At 40.9% G+C, this 22,855-nt stretch overlaps 1 protein-coding gene across 1 annotated transcript in view; it reads right to left on the bottom strand.

The window, feature by feature from the left end:
- LOC122866341 (solute carrier organic anion transporter family member 5A1) overlaps nucleotides 1–22,855 on the bottom strand; it is a 40,599-nt gene that overhangs the window by 4,162 nt on the left and 13,582 nt on the right. The window contains exons 3-9 of the mRNA XM_044175861.1: nucleotides 14,809–14,941; nucleotides 14,476–14,693; nucleotides 9,732–9,896; nucleotides 4,831–5,029; nucleotides 1,862–2,021; nucleotides 1,221–1,462; nucleotides 1,045–1,109 (exon numbers count right to left, since the gene is read on the bottom strand). Of these exons, the coding sequence (XP_044031796.1) occupies nucleotides 1,045–1,109; nucleotides 1,221–1,462; nucleotides 1,862–2,021; nucleotides 4,831–5,029; nucleotides 9,732–9,896; nucleotides 14,476–14,693; nucleotides 14,809–14,941 (1,182 nt within the window). The remainder of the gene's footprint in view (nucleotides 1–1,044; nucleotides 1,110–1,220; nucleotides 1,463–1,861; nucleotides 2,022–4,830; nucleotides 5,030–9,731; nucleotides 9,897–14,475; nucleotides 14,694–14,808; nucleotides 14,942–22,855) is intronic.

The raw sequence follows: 22,855 nt of genomic DNA, 5'->3' as shown, positions 1-22,855 counted from the left end.
ACTAAAAAAATGCTTTATTTTTGATAGTGCTGTTAAAATTTTTGAAAGCTTTGTCTCTGTGAAGTTTACAGTTTTTAGTCAGTTTGATTGGCATCTGCCAGCGCTTGTATCATTGCCTGTTAGTACAACGCAGTAAAGAACATAAATGTCATATATTTGCTGCAAAAACACTAAAATATGACAATTTGTATATAATACATTGGGATGCAGCACTTAAATGTAGATTGACTGTATTGTAGCACCATCATTCTACCACTTGGTGGCACCATTTCAAGCAGATCAGAAGCAGGTCAGATCTCTTCATGTACATTAACTGAAGTGGACAAACACCATTCAAAGTAATGAATCTAATACAACATCACCATTAACTACGGCCTCAAAAATGAAATGACTTTAGTGCTGAATCAGCACCTCTCTGGCACAGAGTCCACAAAAACGGAACATTAGTAACTTTATGAATGTAAAATGTATTGCAGAGCTGTTGCATCAGATTGTATAATTAAGTCATAACTCAGATTTTTAGATCTAACTGTTTAACTGTATAACCACACAAATACAGACTCCCTCCTGCCGCCCATACACACATCTTGAGATGGTTTAATTGAAGTGATGTGACAGCTTTATGTTCGCACAGCCATACCAAGCAGATCAGAGGCATGTTAGGGCAGCGCTTACTAACCCTGAGGGCTTTTCTACACTTATCCACACATGTTCACAGAGGTCCACTACAGTGCTGTATTCTTGCTCTCTTTAAAATTATAGGGTGTTGGCGAGGGCAAGAGAGAGAATTAGAGCCGCAGAAAACAGAGTGTTAGAAAAGTGGAAAAACCTCAACAATAAAAATTACATGAATTCTTGTACTGCTCGGGTGGCCATTTACTGTCTAATTATTGACAAATGAATTACAAGTACATTACTTTCATTAAATTAGCCCTTAAAATCTTTTAACCTTTAAAGTAGATACAATAGACAAGGGATTACAGTGTTTTCACTCGGTTCTAATAGGTTTACCATTGATCAAAGTTCAAATATTCAGGAATTTACCAAGAGTTCGGAGCAAGACAAACTGCATCCCAAGAGCAAACGGCCTTTCCTGTTCATCAACAGACCTGAGAAAGGAGAAACAGCATGTAAATGATACAGATTCACTGCACTGCATCCAAATAAAAGGCAGCCATTAAACTCTGACAATGATTGGCAGAAGTCATGTCCCTCTTTACCTGAGTGTGACGATGATGGCGGAGGGCTGGGCACAGGCGGTGATGAGAGTGACGATGAAGAGGAAGATGAGGAAAGGGATGAGTGTGTTGCAGGTGCGGTCGCACTTCCCCGACACAGCATAGCCGTTCTCGTTCAGGTAGGTTTTAACAATGACCAGCTGGAGCTGGTTGACCTGGCCGCCGGAGGACGGAGTGATGACCTGTCTGCTCTGCACGCAGCCGCAGTCAGTGTAGTTCCTAATCTGTAGTCATAAACAACTGGAGTAAATCCTACTATCCATTCAAGTTAAGGTGACTAAAATCCGAAGCTAATTCCATTAAAACACAACTGATATTGTAGCTACAGTAAAAATCACAGATGTGGTGTAATCAGTGATCTGGACAAATAATCTAGACATTTCCTTTCTTCGTGTAATTTCCTATCTAACATTGTTGTGGAGTCTGACACTTCCTGCACTTTCAAAGCTATGGGAGGAGAATGTGCAGAGAACAGGTCTTTGTGTATTCATTATGATTAATGTGTGTTCTCTGAAATCATTTTCATCAATCCTTTTATATTCTACTTGTGCAAATGGCTACATAGCAATTATTTCTGAGGAAGGAAAACAATGAAGCTGTGTGTGTGTGTTTTTTTTTTTCACCCCGGTGCTGTCATTGCCCACAGTGCTGCATCCAGCCAGACAGGGGTTGAAATAGGTAATGCCGTCAGAGCCGCACACCGGAGCGTACTCATGGATTCTGCAGCCACAGTTGACGTTGCAACTGCCCGTCAGGTTCCTGTGGGTCATCGTCAGGGTCGGACTTCACAGACAGACACAGAAAACATACACGATAAAGCTGAACATTTTGATCCTTGATTCTTGATGCCATTTACATCCGTGCCGTGTAGAGGCTACGTGCGCCTTTGTAACTCTTGTTTTTCCAAGCCTTTTAAAACCTATTGGATAATGTTGTAAGGCATTAACAAGGTTGTTTTTCTTTTTTAATTCACCCTTTGGAGATGTATTTTCACAGCAATGCTATGTCAGCAAGGGCCAGAGGCAGGGGACTTGGCCATTCAACTATCTGTAGGAGCATTTATTAATTTTCTACATGTTCATTTATCTAGGTTAGTTTCAGTGCAACCTCTTTTATTAAGCATGCCCCTGCTGGGATAGCAGCACACCATTTAGATCCAGAAAAATTGAAAACAAATTTATGGTGCTATATGTCGCGTTTTAGACCACATTTCCCATAAAACCCAATGCTTCCTGCTGCAAAGACGGTTTTGTTTCGTCAGGAAAAAAGAGCCAAACAACGTTGTGTATCATTTGCAAAGTAAAAATTATTTCTGTTTAGGGCAATAATGCAACTCAACAGTAAAACAGAGTTTCATATGAAGCTAAATGTAGTGTGGAAGCTGATAGAGGCTGCCAATCTTCACGGCAATGTTTACTGTATTCTCTGTGTCTCATTATTAATCTGCTGCACATAATCCTTTTAATTAGCTTTAATCTAGCCCTCCACTAATTTGGGTGATGATAGAAGGACAGAGACGAGGGGCTTGAGGAAGAGACACCTCCAGTGATGCGACAGGCAGTGTGGGAACAGTCGCTCTAAACCAAACAGGACTTTGGCTTAGTCTAAACCAGGAGCAGTGAAGCGAGTCCTGGGTTTTCTCTGGGAAGCTTCGCTCTGAGCCCTGCGGAACAGCCGGGGACAGGCCTTAACAACACAATAGCCTCGAAGTGACGCTGTCACACACAACACTGACAGGATATCTCTTTCTGAGTTTATATTCTGATAATGTGTTCAAGATGATTATTTGTATCATATAATGCCTGGTCGTATCCATTGCCAATAGTCATTCATTAGACATTTTGTCAAAGAACACCATATTACAAAAACAAATGAAAATCTGCCAAACAGGAAAAAGGTTCAATTATTTTATGCTGCCTCTTAAAATCAGTGAATCATCATTTTTCACAAGACCATAAAGTGATACTCATCCTCAGTTTTGTATTGGTTGTAACAGGGGAAGCACATCTGGGCTTGTCCTGACATAACAGTGTCACATTCCCATAACAGTGTGTGAGGGAGAGAGAGAGAGAGAGAGAGGGAGAGTGTGTGTGTGTGTGTGTGTGAGAGAGAGAGAGTTTAAACCACGCTTTTATTTCATCTAGACAGTATGGTCCTCATGAGTAACCTCCTGGTCAGAAGTCCCCACGATGTAGCAAAAACAAGTATATGTGTGTGTATTTGCATGCACGTAAAAAGGTATCAGCCCTGTTAAACCCTGGCCTTCGCCGAACCCTCCAGATGTCATGTCACTGTGTGCAGGCTGCACTGCATAAAAACCCAAACAGAGTCAAGAGAGCGAGTAGCTTAATGTAGTTTAGTGCTGCAGACACTGAACAGGGAGGTATGACGGCATACAAATTCTGAGGTTTTATTTTGTAACAGGAGGGAAAAAAGGTGCATTTTGCAGATTCTGATCATTGCACCGCTTTATTTTGAAAGTCAACGATGACTACACAGCAGCTTTTAATTCAACTCATAATCATAAATACTTTTTCAGATATTCAAGAAATTGGCTCTGTAAAGGTTGAGGACCTTTGGTGTTTGACATGTGCTTTTTGTCAAATAGTCTCCAGCCTGTCAGTGGGACAGAGCTGCGTCTAGACTGGTGTGTGAGCACAGACAAGTGACACAAAGGGTGGGCTTGGGCTAAACATTCCTCATGTGGGCGCTACCAGTGACCAGTGCTGTTCATAATGAGGAGCCCCACCGGCTCACACCTCTTGTTGACCCCTCTATAAACACCGGCTTAAACAAAGACAACAGTTATTAATGGGTCAGCTATGGGGCTTTAAAGGGCACACTGACTATTTGGCAAATAATCACTGATTAACATAGTTATGAGAAAAGTAAATTTCACAAGGGTTTAGCAGTTTGTGTGTTCAGTGTTTAGTGAACTTCTGAGATGGTGCAGTTGGCTGGCCCATAGAGCCTAGAAAGACAACAAAGTCCATTGTCAAAGTTTGTTTGTTTTTTTAAATATGTCTAATACTAATGACTATATGCTTACAGAATTAACTTTTGAATTTTTAATTGAAAAGTTGAAAATATTGATTTTTGGTGCATGACTGTATATGACAGTTAGCAGCATACAGTATGATGAGATGTGATACTAATACAGGAAATGTTTGCAATGCATCATCCAAGGTCACTCTGTGCATGGTGCCTCTATGCGTCTGTCTGCATGAGTGTGTTCATAACCGTGTGTGCCAACAGACGTCCGCTCCGTATTTCTGCCTGACACATCGGATGACTGTTTGTTAACTCTGCAGCCTTGCTGCTGATGTGGTGTCGAGCAGTGACTTCAGAAATAGAGGTGGCAGAGTGAGTCAATGGAGCCACGAGAGCAGATGCCAGTGTTGCTAATTAATCATTTGCACTCCAACACAACGCATGAGAATGATGGGAGCCTGACAGCATCCCCGGCCCACACCCTCCTCCAGAAAGTATGTGTTTCAGATAAGATATAATTTCATATACAGACTAAGGTTCTTTTAAATAAGCACTTTAGAAACAAATGCATACCTGGCTCTAATAGTACATTTGTCCTTACCCGGTAGTGTAGGGTATATTGATGCCTCCTAAATTGATGCTCTCGCAGCCCACTATGAAGAGTGTGGAGAAGCAGAGCAGAGACACCCCGCTGCAGATCATGGCCAGCTTGGCTGACTCTCTGGCACCGAGCTTCAGCTTCTTGATGATGTAGCCCCCAAGCACAATACCCACCCCGGCACTGGGTACAATGATCACACCTGTGAGAGAGATCAGAGGAAAGAAGAGCAGGTGAGATAGAGGGGACACTTCAGAAGTGTTGCAAATAGCACAGAAATAGAGCAGCTAATTTGTGTCATGAAAAAATGTTAACACTGAATTAATTACTGTAAAGCATGACTGACTAAAGTGCAATAAGCATCTGATGCACAGTATTTCAATCAGGCACACTAACATGAACATGTTGTGCTTTCATTTGAAAGATTTTATGATGTCTTGTTGGACACGCTTGCCTGAAAAAACAACATCTATCTAAATGTGACTTCCCCTGTTAAACCGAGAATAAATAAACTTCAAAGAAAAAGAAAAAAAGAGACCAGAAAACGCTTTACTGTATGCATGTGACCAGGCAACGCTACGGGCTACCAGTGAGTGATTTCAGGCTGGGGTACCTGCTCTCAGTCCACTAGCTAGTCTAATTGACATCATGAAGAAAGGCAAAGCTGGTTGCTGGCAGGATTGACTGGGTGGAAAGTGTCAGCGTGCAGGAGTTGAGGCCCGGGGAGGCTGCACATGGCCGCCCTTGAGCCCAGCCACAGGCACTCACGGCTGCGTACCGAGCAAGATGGGGTCAGTAAGTGGGGGCGCAGGGTCGTCAAAGATAGAGGATCAACAGAGAAGTGATCCAAGTACACAGAAATGTCATCTGGCTTTTCCCTCTGTATGGATGTGTGTGTAACATAGCGATCAAGAGAAAGACAAAGAGAGACAGAGATAGAAAAAGTGCCTCTTTGAGCACGCTCAGTGAGAGCTAGGCAACAGACAGCTGTAGCATAACATTATCCTGTAAGTGCATGTTTATGAGCTAAAACCATGTGCTTTCTGCAGGATTAAACATGTACATAGCCAAACCAGATATCATATCACAGTGAAATAAGGCACACACACACAACCTAGTACTTCTATCTTTGTGAGGACTGTCATTGTCAATGCTTTCCCTAGCCCCTTACCCTAACCTTAACCATCACAACTAAATGCCTAACCTTAACCCTTACCCTCACCCTAACCTTAACTTAATCGTAGCTTGTACCCTAAAACCAAGTCTTAACCCTCAAAAAGCAGTCTCTACCCATGGGGACCTCAATTTTTGTCCCCATGGGTCAGTGTGCATTCAGATTAAAGTCCCCACCTTGATATAAGAACATGAACAACACACACGCACACACTATGCCGTAGTGTTAAATGCTACATGAATGGTATACACATATTTTATCTGGATTAACAGCTATGCTGGCATGAATCTGAGTGATTATTTCGTGGTTATTTGATAAAGGTGTGCATGTATGCATGTAAGTGCTAATCTATTATAGAGATCCTAAGTCAAAGAAGCCGTGATTTATGACAAAACTTTTGCGCTGCTTACAATTGTCAACTGCAGCTTGTACAGCAGAGACAGAAGAAAAATGCCTTGGACACACAAAACAAAGAAGAGAAAAATAATAAGAATGGAAAGTGCATATTTGAAAGGAACACTTGCTGAGATTGAGAGTCAGTGAAACAGGCAGGGAGCAGCAGCAGCGTGGGGGAAACTGCAGCTGAGGGAGGCGTGTGATATGTTACAGTGCTATTTCTGTAGCAACATCTAATGAGCATGTAGCAGTGGGGGCACTGTAACCGGGGCATGATACAGACTAACCGAGATGTAATTTGTGAGACTTCCATTTATTATATTTTGACATTTGACATTTTGACTTTTTCTTTTTCTTCTCTACATTGCTGTGTTGTTTTAATGGCTAACTTCCTGCAGATCACTCTGCATTCAGCAAGTCAAAGCTATGATGTCTTTCTTTTTTTTTTTAAATAAATATACACCGTTCTTTGGACTTGTCAGCCATTGTGGCTATTGCTGGTAATCCTGGATACCTAATTCTTATTCTATTTAATCCTAGCAAAGCACTGTTGGTGCTGCCGGAAATATCAAATACATCACTTCCTGTGCAGCTCAAAACTTTTCCCTAAAAAAGACACACCTGACACTTTGCAAATACAGCAAAAACATTATTAAAGCTTTAATAAACTGAACCATCACTATATTCAATCCACTGGCAATTAGGGCTGGGCTCTGTTATCTGGTATAAAGTTGGTAAAATACCCAGATTTGTTAAACCACGCTGCTACCTGCAAAAATAATGACATTCCCATCAGCCTCAGCTGTATTTACTTAGTGCTAATTAGTAAATATTTGCATGATAATATGATAAACTAAGAAGGTGAACACGGTATACCTGCTAAACATCAACACTTAACACATGCCATTATTTGTCAAAATATCTGTGTCCAAGTACTGCATCAGAGCCACAAGTCTATAGACTTAGTCTTGTTTATCTTTGGTCTTTTTTAAGTAGCAAAGAGCAATGTACACTTAATTAACTGTGGGTAGTCATTGAGCTAAATAGGAAATATTTTAAAAATTATATTAATATTTTTGTCTTGCAAAGTAAACTTTTTTGTTCTCTGAATATTGATTTTTAAATTTTTGTTTTCAAATAAATCAAAGCCTAACTCTATTGGTATTATGAGATGATATCAAAACACTATTTATGTGAAAACATCACAAATAATTAATTTGATTAATGTAAACACACCTGTATGGTCTTTTGGTCATTCTTAAAAAATAATCCCTTACAATCATCAGAATCAGAAATACTTTATTGCTCCCAGAGGGGAAACTCTTTCGTTACAGCTGCTCACTATCACGTCGAAGCAGACTTGAGAATAGAAGGAAAAGAAGAAAAGAAGTACTAAGCAAGTCAAAATATAATACACTATAATACAGGTAAGATAAATTAAGTACAAAGTGGATATAAGTATAAAAGCTAAAATAAGTGTAAGTACCAAGTGGATTTAGAGGTTGATAAGTATGTACGGTATAATACAATGTAATAATATAAGTAATAAGTAATAGTGCAATAATGAGTACTGTGAAGTTAAGTGTAGCTTATCAGATGATTATGAGACGGTGGATATTGCACAGCAGTAATAGAAGTATGAATAAATATCAATAAATAGGGAGTATATTGCACAGGAGTATTAAACAGAGAATATTGCACAATTATAATCATCAAGGAAATGTCACAGTTGGTCAGAGTCCATCTGGCTGCCTGAGGAAGCGCTGTGCTGCCATCAACAGGCGTGCCCTCTCCTCCTCACCAACCATCATCACATCACAGCTGCTTGGCATCGTTTTGGTAGCCATGGCAACCACACCACCCGTTTGCCCTTACCCCTTGTATCCTGGCAACAGGCAGATGAGATGAGGCAATGATATTGTGTATGTGGGCGTGTGTGTGTGTGCACTGTATGTGACTGTAGAGATGACCATATGTTAGCAAGCAGAATACTTGGACACACACAAATATACACACACACACACGTTTTTGCTTAACTGAGTTTTCAATCGCTCCTTTGCTGTAATAATCCAAATACCAGATTATTTGTGTATTATCACCGCTGGCTCAGACACGACTGAAGGACTAGATTGCTTCTTTGTACAACCTACATATGTGGTGCACAAATTACAGGCAGAGAAGAGGGTAGTGTGTGTGCGTGTGACCACGTTATGATGAATGTGTCTCCTGCAGTCAATAGAGACTTGTGTGTTACAGTCAGGAGATGTAATGGAAGCTTATTACTGAATGAAAGTCAGCAATACTGCATGACTCATAGCGCTGCCCTCTGACTGTGAATCACTGTGTGCACGTGGAGAGGCGAGAACAAATGTGAGCTTAAACTGGTACAGACTTATGGCGCACATAGTACGTGGTGATGTATCATTTATCGTCCTGTCCAGGGTCATGACACATAGAACACACAAAGAAAGCAGCACATAATGTAATATAAACCATTTTTCACTGCAATGAAAAACGGAAAGTGTATTAGAGTGTATTTATGTAAATGTTTACATGTAGGTTTTCAATTCAAAGTCTCATAATAATAATATATTTGCTTCCTTGTAACCATTAGATACAACTCAATAAAGAAATTCTCTCTTTATATATATATATATATATATAAATAAATGACCGGTCAACTGGTCCATTTACCCTCATCGATTATAGAGATTTTGTTACATTATTTATGCTTATTTTAAGCGATGAAACAACTTGATTAATCATTTAGTCGCTTGACAGACAATAAATCGGTAACAATTTTGTCATTTATCAAGCAAAAATGCATTTCTCCATTTCATATCATTAGAAATTGAATATCTGTGGATTTTGGACAGTTACACGTACTTTGAAGTAGCATGTTTGGCCCTGGGAAACTATAATGGGAATTTTCTTTTTACTATTTTCTGATATCTTACAGACTAAAATAACACAAAAAATAGAAAGCTGAATCACTAATGAAATTAGTTACATCCCTAGTTGTTTTGATTTTTAATTTCATTCAACTCAACTCTTTCTTTTACAGGCAGCTATATGGTACCATCATGTTCTACTGCATCATTTTCAATGGAAAATTTTATTTTACTTTATTGCTCAGAAGATATTGTATATATCATATAATCCCTCATTAAAGGCTCCCACACATCAATGATGGCAGGCCTCAAGGGACAGTGACTGCAGTAACTCACAAGACAACTTAAACATGTCTGACTCTGCTGTACACGATGAAGTGAATGAGTGAACTGAAGTAACAAAAAGAGGTGAATTAACAAAGACTGTACAACGAAAGACTTACCAGTGTATATGCTGGCATTGGAGGCAGGGATACCAAACTGTGACTCAATAAACTTGGGAATGAAGGTGATGAAGGCGGTGACGATGGCGCACTCTGCCGTGTAGGACAGGCTGACGAACAGGAAGGTCATGTTGCTGAGGATCCTTAGTGCTGCCTTGGGGAGGTCTGGAAAGGGATACAAGACGGAGCACTTCATTACTGCGGTGCTGTAATTAACACACAATCAGTCCCTTTATTTGGCTCTCACTCCCACACAAACTGAACTCCATGGAATCATCAGAAGAAGATTCTTTACTGGAAAGTTGTATTTAATAAAATACAGAAAAAGCTGTATCTGTAACCCAAATAAACCTTATGTAATGATAACCTTAGTAATAATAGAGTAAAGTTAACACCATCTTTAAATGCCTCATAAACACACATAAATAAACACATTCAAACATGCATTCAACCGTGTCTCATTACATCTGTATAAGTATCCTTGTTTCACGCAACACTGCAGAAGGAAACAATACATAAACACACAGATGCTCGTTGTAGCCTGAAACCTTATCACGCTTTAAGAAACTCATCTAGCTACCAGCAAGTTTGCTGTATAATACAAGTATGTGGATCATGTGTATCTCTGCAGAGTGCCCAAAACAAACCAAACTCACTGCAAAACTGCAAATTCGCCCTGAATGCCATCATCCTTGGTTCATCATAACAAGGGCGAATATGCCCTTTATGTCTGCTTGAGGACAGAGTCCATGTGATTTGGTTGGCATGATGCAGAATGCCCTTTCAAAAAGTCATGTGGTCAAACTGTAAGTACATTACTGTTACTAGGCAGAATGAAACCTAGTGCACCTTGTTAGCACTGGCTGACAAACAAAAAGTGGTAGGAAGCATTTTTACTTAACTGATCCCAAAAGATACAACTCTGTTGTCACTTTCTCTTCATCAGAGGATAAGCAGTGTAGAATCATTTTCCAAACAGAAGCTAATAGGGGTTCAGTTTCTTACTCACAGTCACATCAGCAAGGCAGATGCTTGCTGGCATGGCAACTCAAACGTGGGCCTTCCAGTTGAACGACGAATCATGACACCACTATGCTGTCTATAAACCAACTCCATAAAAGATGTTTACCAACAGCCTCAAATGTCCATTTTCACTAAATATGATAAAAAGCTTTTCCATTTTTACCCTGTGTCAATGGGTGAACCTGAGGAAATGTATATCATCAATGTCAAATTTGCTTATTTTCCAACCATCTACCTTTCTGACTCTCTCAACATGCACTGTGGGCCATACACAAAATTTCATCCAATAAAATGTAATCTTGGATTTTGATAGAGATTGGTTTACCCAGTTATATAAAACCTGCAGGTCTGCCAAGCCATTCAGCAGAGCTGCAGTTGGGGGCTGGTTGAGGTGGTGATTGAGAACCAAGTGATTCTTAAACAGCCACCATTGGTGTGCATTTTACCATTCTCCTGCCAAATTTATAACCATCAAATCATGTTCCTCTCCACTTCAATGCCCATCCCAACACCCTGTTTAATGTAGACACAACACAACATTGTAGACACAACACTGGTAGAAAAAAAACTGTGAGGCCCATCTCTGTCAGGTAATTTTAAGGCTACTATGATGGTGTTCTTGGTTTCTTAAGGGCCTAGCCTCTTGCATTTGAAAAGTCTGCTTTAAATGTCCTTGCCAGAAAACACTGTTCTCAGGGTCACTGGAACATACAAGCTCCTTCATCTCAGTAAGACTGAGGCAAAAGATTTCAGGAGCAGGTTTGACAGAATGGGGATCTCTGCAATCCACAGGGACCTCAGATTCAAGCTGCTGCTTCTCTACATTAAAAAGCGAAAGCTGATGTAGTTTGGGCACCGGGTTAGGATGTCCTGAGGCAGACCCAGGACATGCCGCTGGGACTGCATCTACAAACTGGCCTTGAGCTGGAGCAAACTGCTGTTAAAGCAGCAAAAGAGATTTTCTCTTTGCTTTTTTATGCATTGAAATCCAAAAGGCCAGGAAAGGTCCCTCCATCAAAAATAATGCTCAGCAACTTAAAGAAGCAAGGTCACTTATGTGCAAGAAAAGCTGCTCTATTCAGATGAAACTGAACTTTGGGTTCAAGATTGTTGTGTTGTCTTCCCTTGACCTTAACTGTGGGATGAAATGTAGAAGGACGGCAACCAAAGGAAGCATTTATTAGAGCCTTTCAAACTAAAATATTATATTCAGGTTTTTAGATTTTATAATTTTACCTCAGTTTTTGTTCTTTCTGTGCTTTTTCTCTCACTCTCTCTGTAAGTATGTATGATCTGTCAAGGGCCACATTTGGGAACAAAAGTCAGACTTCAAAACATTTGTCTTGGAACAGCTCGTCTAACTGAGCACACAGCTGGCATCTCCAATTTTGTCCTGTGTGTCCGGAGAGTTTAAAGCCCTCAGGGGAAATATTATGACTTTACAGCCATAAGGCTATCATGGGGGCTTATTCTGTCTCACATGCATCACACACACACAAAGATGCCTCAAAGCAAGAACAAAAGAAAAGGCAGGAAGTATGTAAAGGGGATTATTACTGCCTTTTATTGGGGTGGTTATTATGAAGCTGGACAGCCTAACTGGGTGGCATGGTGCCTTGGTTTGGGGATAGCCGTCTCAGCACTAATTCAACTAATCTTGTTGTAGGTGGGGAAATGTCTGTCAGTGTTATCTCAGATCAAAAAGGTACGAATAGAATAGTGATGATATTTATTTCATTCCTGGGGAGATGGGCTGTAATCTTGTCTGGAGGGGGACAGATGGCATGGTCCTGTTGACATCTACAGCAGCTGCTCTCTCAATCAGACAGAACACTTGCTCGCAATAGTTGCCACACTTGCTATTTTTTTAGTTTATTTGATGACTGTCGAATTGCTTCATCCATCTGCTTTCGCGAAGCATTTCTCTGTGAGCGGAGACATATATTATATGTATATGGCATATTATTTGTAATATCTGTAAAGGCACTGTAGCTCATATTGGTGTTTCGACCAATGAAGTTAGTAAAGTGTATGGTGTGCATGAGTCCTGCACAGAGGTCTCAAAGGACATATAATCATTTTGAGTCTTAACTAATCTGACAACTAATCTAATCTGAACATATAAATGTGAAAGCAAGTCACTTACATCCAGATCTGAATGTAAAATAATTAATGGACTAGACTAACATTTATATCAACTTCTTAACACAGAGCTAATGTTGCTAATTCTGCTAGTATTGAATGATTAATCAGTTGACAGAAAATGAATCGTCAACTATCTTGATAATCGATTACTTGTTCTTTTATTTGGTTCTAGCTTCTCCAATATGAGGATTTGCTGATTCTCTGTTTTATATCTTCGTAAACTGAGTATCTGACTGTTTATCGGAAAAAACAAGACATTTAAGGATGTCACCTTGGTTTGTACGTACTTGGGCAATTTTTACTATTTTCTAATACTGAGGTCTGTGTCAATTGCTTCCTTATGTCACTTTCTTACCATCAATCAGGAACATTTAAGTTTAAACAGTGAGTTTGGATGGAACTAAATGGTGAGTTCTGAGTCACATCTTATTTGCAAGTAATCAATGAAATTACTTTTGTCCTGCTTCAGGGTAAAATAGCAATATTATTTAGATTAGATTTACTATATATATTTTAAATCCTGTCACGTAAGCAATCAGCTATTGAAATATGATTACGATATACTGTATTGTGACTGCAGTTACTGAAAACATTCAGTGTTAGCATTTTTCAGTGTTTGCTGTTGATCTAAACAGCCACTTCAGTGCAGCATATCTTTCACAGATAGTACTCAATTTGTGCTTCGGACAAACACACACACCTCTATAGAAGGACACGCACAGAGCTGGCAGATCCAAACACTGAAGTGCCTGAGTCTGCAAAATTGGCCATAGTTTGCAGCCCAAAACATCCTGCTGGGACAAGTAAAACAGCAGGAGACCTACCACTGGTCTGAAGAAGCTATTATGCATTCATGGTTACAGTATGCGTTATCTGCTCTCCGAGGGGGAATGCACATAAGCATGAATCTATGAGTATGCATCCATTTAAATGCTGTTGGAATTCACTTCAGTTATTTTGATTTTGCATATAATAAAAGAGTGTGAGAGCAAACATGTGTATATATATATGAATGAATGAGAGAGAGAGAGAGAGAGAGAGAGAGAGAGAGAGAGAGACTGGAGCAAAATTCAGCCTAATGAGGGGGTTTCCTGGTATATCTGGCTCAGAGAAGACATAAAAATGCACAAAGGTGCACAGCTGCAAGCAGTTTAACAAACAGTCTCCAATTTATGGAATTTTATATTTTTATTCTAGTTAAAGACTGTTTGATCATTTTTGTTTGGGAAGTATAATGTCAGAAACGTACAGTCCTTAATTTAATCTTTAGCCATGTTTACAATTAATTTACTAAAGTAAATAGAACTCAATGTCCAGTAAAACTGCCAATGTTTACAGTTAATTACCTGCTTCATTAGTCAACTGTGTGGACAACTTCCTCCATCACAAATCAATAATATCTTTAAAAGAAGATATCAATGGAGCTTCCACCATTAGATAAAATGACTAATCCTGGCCATTGATTGGATTATGGGCCATTTGTACATCAATAGCTCACAGCTCCTTTATGTACGGTACTTGTAACACCAAGGAGTCCAGAGGTGGGACAGTAAGGCTGATAGTATCTGTTCCTCACCTTTGATGTCCTTTCCAAAGCCCATGGAGGAGGAGACGTTCTGGCCTTTGCTACTCGACTTTTCCTTCATCACATCATCATCGCTGGACATGTCACCGGGCGAGCCGATCTTTTTCTTCTTCCTCTTTTTGTGGCGTGGAGGCAGCTTTTTGGGGAAGGCAAACATGGGAAAGATGACTAGAAGCATGGCTATGCTACACAAGAGAAAGCCACTCCACCTGAAAGGAAGAAACAACAGATGGGTTGTAAAAGGCAATCGAGAACAGATTGATCCTCACACAGGGAATGCATATAAGGGCTGTGGCAGCCATACAGATGCACACGCATATTTACCAGTTGCCAACAAAGTGAGGGTCACTCTGATCAATGTTGACTACAGTTTTGGGGTCGACGTAGAAGCCGATGAGGACGCCTCCCAGCAGGTAGCCAGCTGCAGGTCCCAGGGCTCCCATCACATACATGATGGCTAGAAGATACACAGATGGAACCAATCAGAAACTTCCATATCATCAAATATTCTTTAAACTGCTTTCCTAACTGGAAATACTATAATTAGTACATTTTGATGAGATGAATCCTAAATTAACTTGCATTATTAAAACAGGAAGAAGCCTACAAGTTTTTCCTCTTTCTTCATTAATGCTCTTAATGACCCACTGTTAACTGTGACTGTATAAATCAGACCTGTGGGAGCTGTTCTTTACCCCTGATGCATCGTCCACCATATTCAGAACACCTGCACTGAGGTCAGTGGGAACTCTCCACCAGCTCTGAGGTCATTTCTCACAGCTTTTGAAGCGTCCGTAACGACCGACCTGAAAGCTCCAGAGGTCTCGCATTGACCTGAGGGCACGCCTGCAGCTCTCCAACACCAGCCTTAGAGCATGTGGGGGCAAAACATTAACCCTCTGGGGCTCTCAGACTGCCACTGAGGTGAGCCAATCACACTCAGTCACTTTGCCCCAGGATGGGAAAAACTCATTAAAGTTAGATAACCTTAGTTGGACAAGTGAAAAAACCTCCTGCGGACATCCAGCAGAGACGCAAGTCAAAGCCATTTACCAGCTGTAATCAGGGGACAAACTTTCTATAATTACACCTGAAACATTGCTGCTAGCCGTCAGGGTGTGAGAGAATGTGTGTGTGTGTGTGTGTGTGTGTGTGTGTGTGTGTGTGTGTGTGTGTGTGTGTGTGTGTGTGTGTGTGTGTGTGTGTTTAGCAGCAGGTGTGCTGTGTGTAGAGACTCACTCAAATGTCTAAGCTCTCCACTGAGACCAGACGAGCACCTCCTCCTCTGCCAGATTACATAACAAATGCATGCATGCGCGTGCGCGCACACACATGCACGCACGCACGCACGCACACACACACACACACACACACACACACACACACACACACACACACACACACACACACACACACACACACACACACACACACACACACACACAGAGAATGGAAGCTCAAAAGCCATTTCATCTTTGTCTGTTTCACCAAATCTTTCAGCTGCCCTGCCAACATTTGCATATAGCATGCCTACATGCTCAAGAGGCTTGTCTTTTACTGCCCTCATATTTCCATCCCAACACTTTTTTGGGCTTTTGGACATCCTTTCCTCCCTGGATGTGGCCAACAGAGCACAAATATGCATGCTCACTCCTATAGTGTGGTTCCAACAATGTCCCAAAGCACAAATGCTTATCTAGACTTAATTAAATCATGACTTACTTAAACAAAACTATTGGGGAAAAGAGAAAGGGAGGAAAATATTGCTTAAAGAACAAAAGGGCCCTTCAACAAATCCTCTTATCAGCCTAAAGCAGACACACTCACGCATGCTTACACACATGAACACAAGATGCAAGACAACAATGGTAAATTCCCTAAGCTCCAAAGACTCTGGTGATCAGTATTTTATGAATGTTTCTGCACACATACAGTATGTACATGTGATGGAAGAGAAAAGGTAGGTTTTAAAATATATATAAAACATGTATAAGCATATACAGTATACATGTGTTGTGCGTGAGCCCGAAGGTCTGTGGCGGTTTCATTCCTATAAATCTTCTACATGAGCAGCCATGAATCACTTCTCTAAGCACCTAAAGCAGGTGTCTGTCCCGCTTTCACTTCTCCTGCCTCTTTTTCCCTTTCCCTCGCATATCGTATTTCATCTTTTTAACTCCTCTCACCATGTCATTTCTCATATCCTGCTGGCTGGAGAGTCAATTCACCACAGCAGTCAACCCGTTACACAAAGTAACTGGATAAATTACCACCCAGAGACAATAAACAATTAATTATAGTTGGCAAGGACGGCAAGCGGTCTTATCTTATTATCTCCATCTTGAAATTAAAAACGTCTCACAAAATCTAAGCTAGTGAATCATGCTTTTGTGGTACACAGCAAAATCATACCCATCTATAAAGCACAAAACATAGTCTGTAATATAAGGGATGGCTGTATCATTGACTAGACCTTGACAATTTAGTTTAAAAGATGACAGTAAGCCTGAACAATTGGTACACATTATTTTGATTATTATTATTTTTAGATTGCAGGGGTTTCAGATTTAAAGCTCCTGCCTCTTGAGCTTCAGACCAGTCTGATGTTACAAATGTAAATCTAGACAAATCTAAAGATGATCCTGTAGGTTTGAGCTGGTTAATAATGGATAATGGAATGAATACGAATGGACACGACCACAGTGTGTGAATCAGTTGTGTGAGTCAGCTCACGTATAGAACACCCTACCAACGAATCATTCTCATCGCCTCACCTTGCAGACCGTGCCTGTGCCCCAAATATAAACGCCCCATCTTTTAAACACATTCTGGCTTGAGCCAGATACACCGGGTGCATCCAGGCGTACACTTATCAGGCAAAGGCTGAGCACCAAACATAGTCCGTTGGTTGCCCTCCAATCTCCATTCTCCTGTTTCGCGGGCACCCCGGCGGGGGCGGCCATATTTTATCCCCCTTGGGTGATTGTGTAAGCGGCTGTCTTGCCACTCAATCCATCACGTTAACAGTGTTCTGCCCAATTTCAGGACGTAGGGGGTCATAAACCGTGCCTTACTCGTTGCCCTACCCTGCCTGCTTGGCACCGAGCTGGGATATTTAGGGATGAAGGGATTGGAGGGTTGTGGCTGGGCTGAAGGGCGGCCAGGGCAGAGCCATCGGATTGAGGAATATGCTGGCACAGCATCAGCGCTCCATCACACATGCTGCAGTTACATACGTCAGTGGAGCACAGGGTGTGCATGCCAATGTAGAACACATGGTGTGCCACAGACTCACTTTATTCAATTACGCAAGACCTTTACCAGCAGCCCGTGAAGGACAATACATTATAGGCTTCATATAGCTTTCTACACGTGTGGATGTAATGGATTAGGAGCTCTCCATTGCAGTTATTGGCTTTTCACTCTTACGTTATACAAAGTCAGCATCTAAACCATCTACGTGACCATCCAGCCTGACTTTCAGTATGTTGTGGTAATTTTGAGCTGACTTTGTTATATGCATTAGACATGCATGAAAACATACAAATTGAGGATGAAGCCACAGAGCGTACAAGTTAACATATTACAAGCAGAATCCAATATCAGCAACAAGATATTAATGAGGTTTGAGGAAATGTTTATTGCACAGGCCTGGGGAAAAAAAACAAATACACACACATGAGCATTGGTGAGAAGCACCAAAGCATCAATTACAACTTAGTGACTTCAATGTCAACCAAGGTCGGTCTCTTCCTGCATCTTAAATACACACATGAACGCTTATGTGCATGCACATAGACACGTGACAGGGGAAAGGCAAGAGCATCAAGGGTAAGAGTGAAGGAGGGATAAGGTTAGAGAGTTTATAGTGCATCATTGAACCCAATTTAGTGTTTCAGCTCCAGTGTCTGTGATGGATGGACACTGTGGTGGCAGGCAAAGGAAGAAGAGATTTACTGGACAATAATCCGGAAAGAGACAGGCAATGTAGAGGGATAGAGAAAGAAATAAAAACTGATAAACTAAGAGAAAAGTGGCAGGCAGAGAAAGCAGAGAGACAAAGAAAAACAGATGAGGTAGGAAGAAACAGAAGAACATCTGAGAGGGGGAGCGAGAGTTATAGAACAAAGGAGAAGAGGGAGAGGAAAGGAAAGGAGCTGGGCTGCAGTCTGTGGTGACTGATCCTGCTGTGTAACAGAGTGATAAAGCTTGCTCAGCAACATCCCTCTCAGATCTAACCTTCAGGGACCAGTGCTGCTCTGTTGTCTCTATTCTGCCTCCTCCACACTCAGTAAGTGACTATGTATTCATGAGCTGCACTGGCCCAGTTTAGACCTGGTATTAACATGCATCTTGGGTGATCCGATCACAAGTGGACCACTCCAAGTACATGAGTTCACATTAGAATGCTTCTCCACATGTGTCTCAAGTGACCACTTGTGACCGGATCTCACTTTCCCACTATATATGCAAATAAACACGTAGGCCACGTCATTGCCGTTTGCAAAGACCAAATGTATTGTTGTTTTTAACCTGAATTTGATGAATTTACTGTTTATCAGACCTCAAATGAAGAATAAGAATTAGGTTGGGAAAACGATAGACGCCGATTCTCAATGTGTCCTCAATGAGTCTTGTGTGTATTCACACCCGTACTTAAAGCTGTCCACTTGTGATAGGATCTCCCAAGACGCATGGTAATACTAGTTCTGAACACAGCCACTGACTCACTCAGAGCTTGTAGGAATGAATGAGGGTGAAACAGAAAGAGAAGAATTGCAACAAATAACAGGCTTGAATTATAAGCATGATTACAAGAAGGTAAAAGCCCAGGTGGCTGCTATTTCTTTGATTTGAGTGAAAATATCTTCACTGCAGTTATTATAATGTACCTTAAAAGGTGTTATCTTAGTCTGTTATTTTGCCCATCCTTTTAAACTATCCAGGGCTGCAACTAATGACTTTTCATTTCTGATTAATTTGCAGATTACTTTTTTTTATTATTACTTTCTTTGAAATTTCAGAAAATAGTGAAATGCTCATCACAATTTTCCAGAGCTCAAGATTATGTCTTCAGATTGAGTGTTTGTCCAACCACCCATCCAAAGAAATTTACAAGTATATAAAACAGAGAAAAGCAGCATTTAAGAAGCATTATGATCGATCATCTACTGATTAATTGACTATTTCATTCATTACAGATAAGGAGATTTTACACCTTGACACCAGATTTTATTTTTTTAAATGTCACACAGCTTGACTTGCAACTGCCAACTTCCCTTCCCTGAAAGATTACACTTCTGCAAGGAATTCTGGGACTTATGGCACGCAGCTGCGTCCATAGTTGCCTTGGCTGTGAATGGAATTTCAGGCATAACATAAAATCACGTCTGTAGCGCATGCCCCAACACCCCCAACCTCTCCCGACCTTCCGTTCTCCTCACCCCTCACCCCTAAGACACAGCCAAAGCAGAAGAGAACGGAGGAAGAGAACACAGAGCAACTAGACCCGATGAGGAAGCACATTGCACCTAATGAAGCAGCTCCCCAGTGGCCAAACTCATTACCACAGATTAATGATTTGATTTAATTACGTGGACAAAATAAAGGACAGGACTTTCACTGCGTTGTCAGAACCCTGCAGGGTTAAAAGGTTGAGACTACAATTCACACAACAGGGAAATCATCGGCGTGCCCTTTTATCACATCTGGAAGTCCACACAAGCTGAAATGAGCACAATGTGGGTATGTGAGTGTGTTTATGTTTACATGCAAGATTTGTTTCTCTCTTGTCACTTCCCTGCAATAAAGGCTGCTGAAGTATGAGCCTGGCTGTGTAATCCCTCTCCACTCTCTCTGGCTGGAAACTTAGTTTCAATGAATTATGTAGCGCTCCACCTGGCTATTAGCCTACAAAGCTCAGTCAGCCTCCAAACAAGGCTGGGGATGGATGGCAGGCAGAACACAATGACCTTGGATTTGTATTCAATGCATTATGCCAGAGCTGTCTAATCTCTAAAAGATGCAATCACATTGTCTTCTCAGCATTACTAAAGAGCTGTGTCATGTTGATTTATGTAGCATTATGCATCACACATTACCTATTCACTTTGACCTGGGATAATAATCGATTTCCACACCTGCTATATGACAGAAAAAAATCTAAATGAGCTATTCCACTTTATTTAATAACATCTACTTTATGTACGTCGCACACACTTCAGAATCCTGATATGCTGCACTGTGCAGTCCAGCTCAATGCCTAAAGCTCTTTGGAAAGTGGTGCTGCAGGTGACAGCTGTATGATAGATGATCTATGCAGTTGCTGCTGTTAGAAAGAGAACCAAACGAGAGGGACAGCGCTTTATGTATCCCTGTGTTATGGGGATCAATTCAGTCATGTGACCTTCCCCAGCCGAGAGACAAGAGGAGGAAAAAGACAATGAAATAGGGGAACAACAGCATTGTCATGGCGACTTGCTGACAAAGCAGTGTCTTCTTACAAGTCCTAACCTTACTGTTTTACGCAGAGGGCACAGGGACTGTGGACACCCTCACTCTCTCTCGCTCTCACACACACACACACACACACAGTAAGGGCAGTGGGACAAACTGCATTAGCATGCATGAGTTATCTAGGCAATACCCATACGCAACTAGAATGCAACATTGTATATCAAAAGGGGTATTTTCTCTAAATCCATTTGCTGTGGAAAGCTAGTGTGTTGATCCTCTCTTTAATGTTGCATCATGTTCTGAGTCCAGAAATTGATATAGGGGCCCTATTTTAATCATGCAAGTGCAACAACAAGGGCAAAACAGTAAGTCTTAGGGTGCACAGACTCTGGGAGCCAAGCACACCTGCTATTTTGGTTCATGTATGTGCAGCAGCTCAAAGTGCAAGAGGGCTGGGTGAAGTGGAATATAGATCGAAGGATGTGGTGATAAATAAATACACTCTCAGCCAATCACATCACTGGTAATCATTTTGTTATCTGTATGGTGCAGAGTGGCAAGACGTGAACAAACAGCACCATAAATCTGCAGCCAGAGGGAGATTGTGTGGGGTTTTTAACAGCAAAATAAGATACAAACAAATGATTAAAAAAAATAGTTTGGTGAAGCAGTTAATATGATCACATCATATCTTAAAATGTAATACAGCAGCATTATCATGTAACGCATTTCAATAAAACATGAACCGCTGAAATGTTTTTTTAAATGAGTTGGAAAGGAGGCTGTGGCGCACAGGATTAATGTGCTCCAGTAATCCAATGTCTCTCGCATAAACAGGCAGAATACTGACCAGCCTGATGTGTGTAGAGGTGTGTGTGGTTATTCTGTAGCAGACTGGTGTCATTTGCATGTGATTTAATTAAGGTAAACACAGTGCACAGCCGTGCATATTGGCATTGCGCTCTGGTGTGGCACTTCTCAAATCAGAGGCTGCAGATTTATCAACATCTGTCCTGCTGCCTTCAGACAGCTGCAGGGATTTAATGAACTGAAGGAGAATCTTTTCACACAGTATAAAGCAGCAGAGGACAATAGAGACTGTAAGAATTACTCATTAATTCATAGATAAATGCAGATTTAAATGCATTCCACTGGCTAGGGAGTGTTAGTTTAACTTAGTTTATTTACATTTCAAGCATTATTGCAGCACATTTGCTGCAAGTCTTTAGTTTGCTCTTGTTGACGCAAAAGTAGGGCCCGTAGTGTTACAGCAACTAACTCCCATCCCATAAGTGAAAATTCACACTTATAACCTTGAAAGTGGAGTTGTCTTTGCATGATTGTGCATGTTCCTGCTTTAAGCATCAGGTGAATAATGGAAAAAGGTCTATATGGGTACTTCCTATACAATAAGAACAGTCAGGGAGGAAATTAGATGGAAATCAAGAGAGGATGTGAGAGGGCATAAACAGAAAAAAGGCCAACGAAAGTTAATGTAGAGGTAGGTAGTAGAGGTGGTGGAAATTAGTTAATGTTGGCACAGCTGTGATAGAAAATTGCAATTTCCATCAAATCAGAGACTAAATCGATGGGTGGGATTGCTAATGTGGAATGATAATCCATATCCTGTCAGTGGCCCCCAACCACCCATTAGCATACAAGTTCGCAAAAAAGTACATTTGAACAACCACACCAGTACATATTGTAATAGACACAGACTGATGAAGCCAGACAAAAGCTTTGCAGCTGCACTGCTCCAATATGGTATAAGCCATTTTCTGCCACGTGTTAAGCCAGCAGATATTGTCTCTGTGATAATAACAGGCAGATTTAGCTTTGCAGTGGCACACCAGTTGGTTTAGCACTACCAGTCTGTTTGGGCACCCAAACAGAGCACAGCCTCAGCAGGTCTATA

Source organism: Siniperca chuatsi, linkage group LG19 (genome assembly GCF_020085105.1).
Source record: "Siniperca chuatsi isolate FFG_IHB_CAS linkage group LG19, ASM2008510v1, whole genome shotgun sequence".
Lineage (NCBI taxonomy): Eukaryota > Metazoa > Chordata > Actinopteri > Centrarchiformes > Sinipercidae > Siniperca > Siniperca chuatsi.
This window is presented reverse-complemented; position numbering and strand designations above follow the sequence as displayed.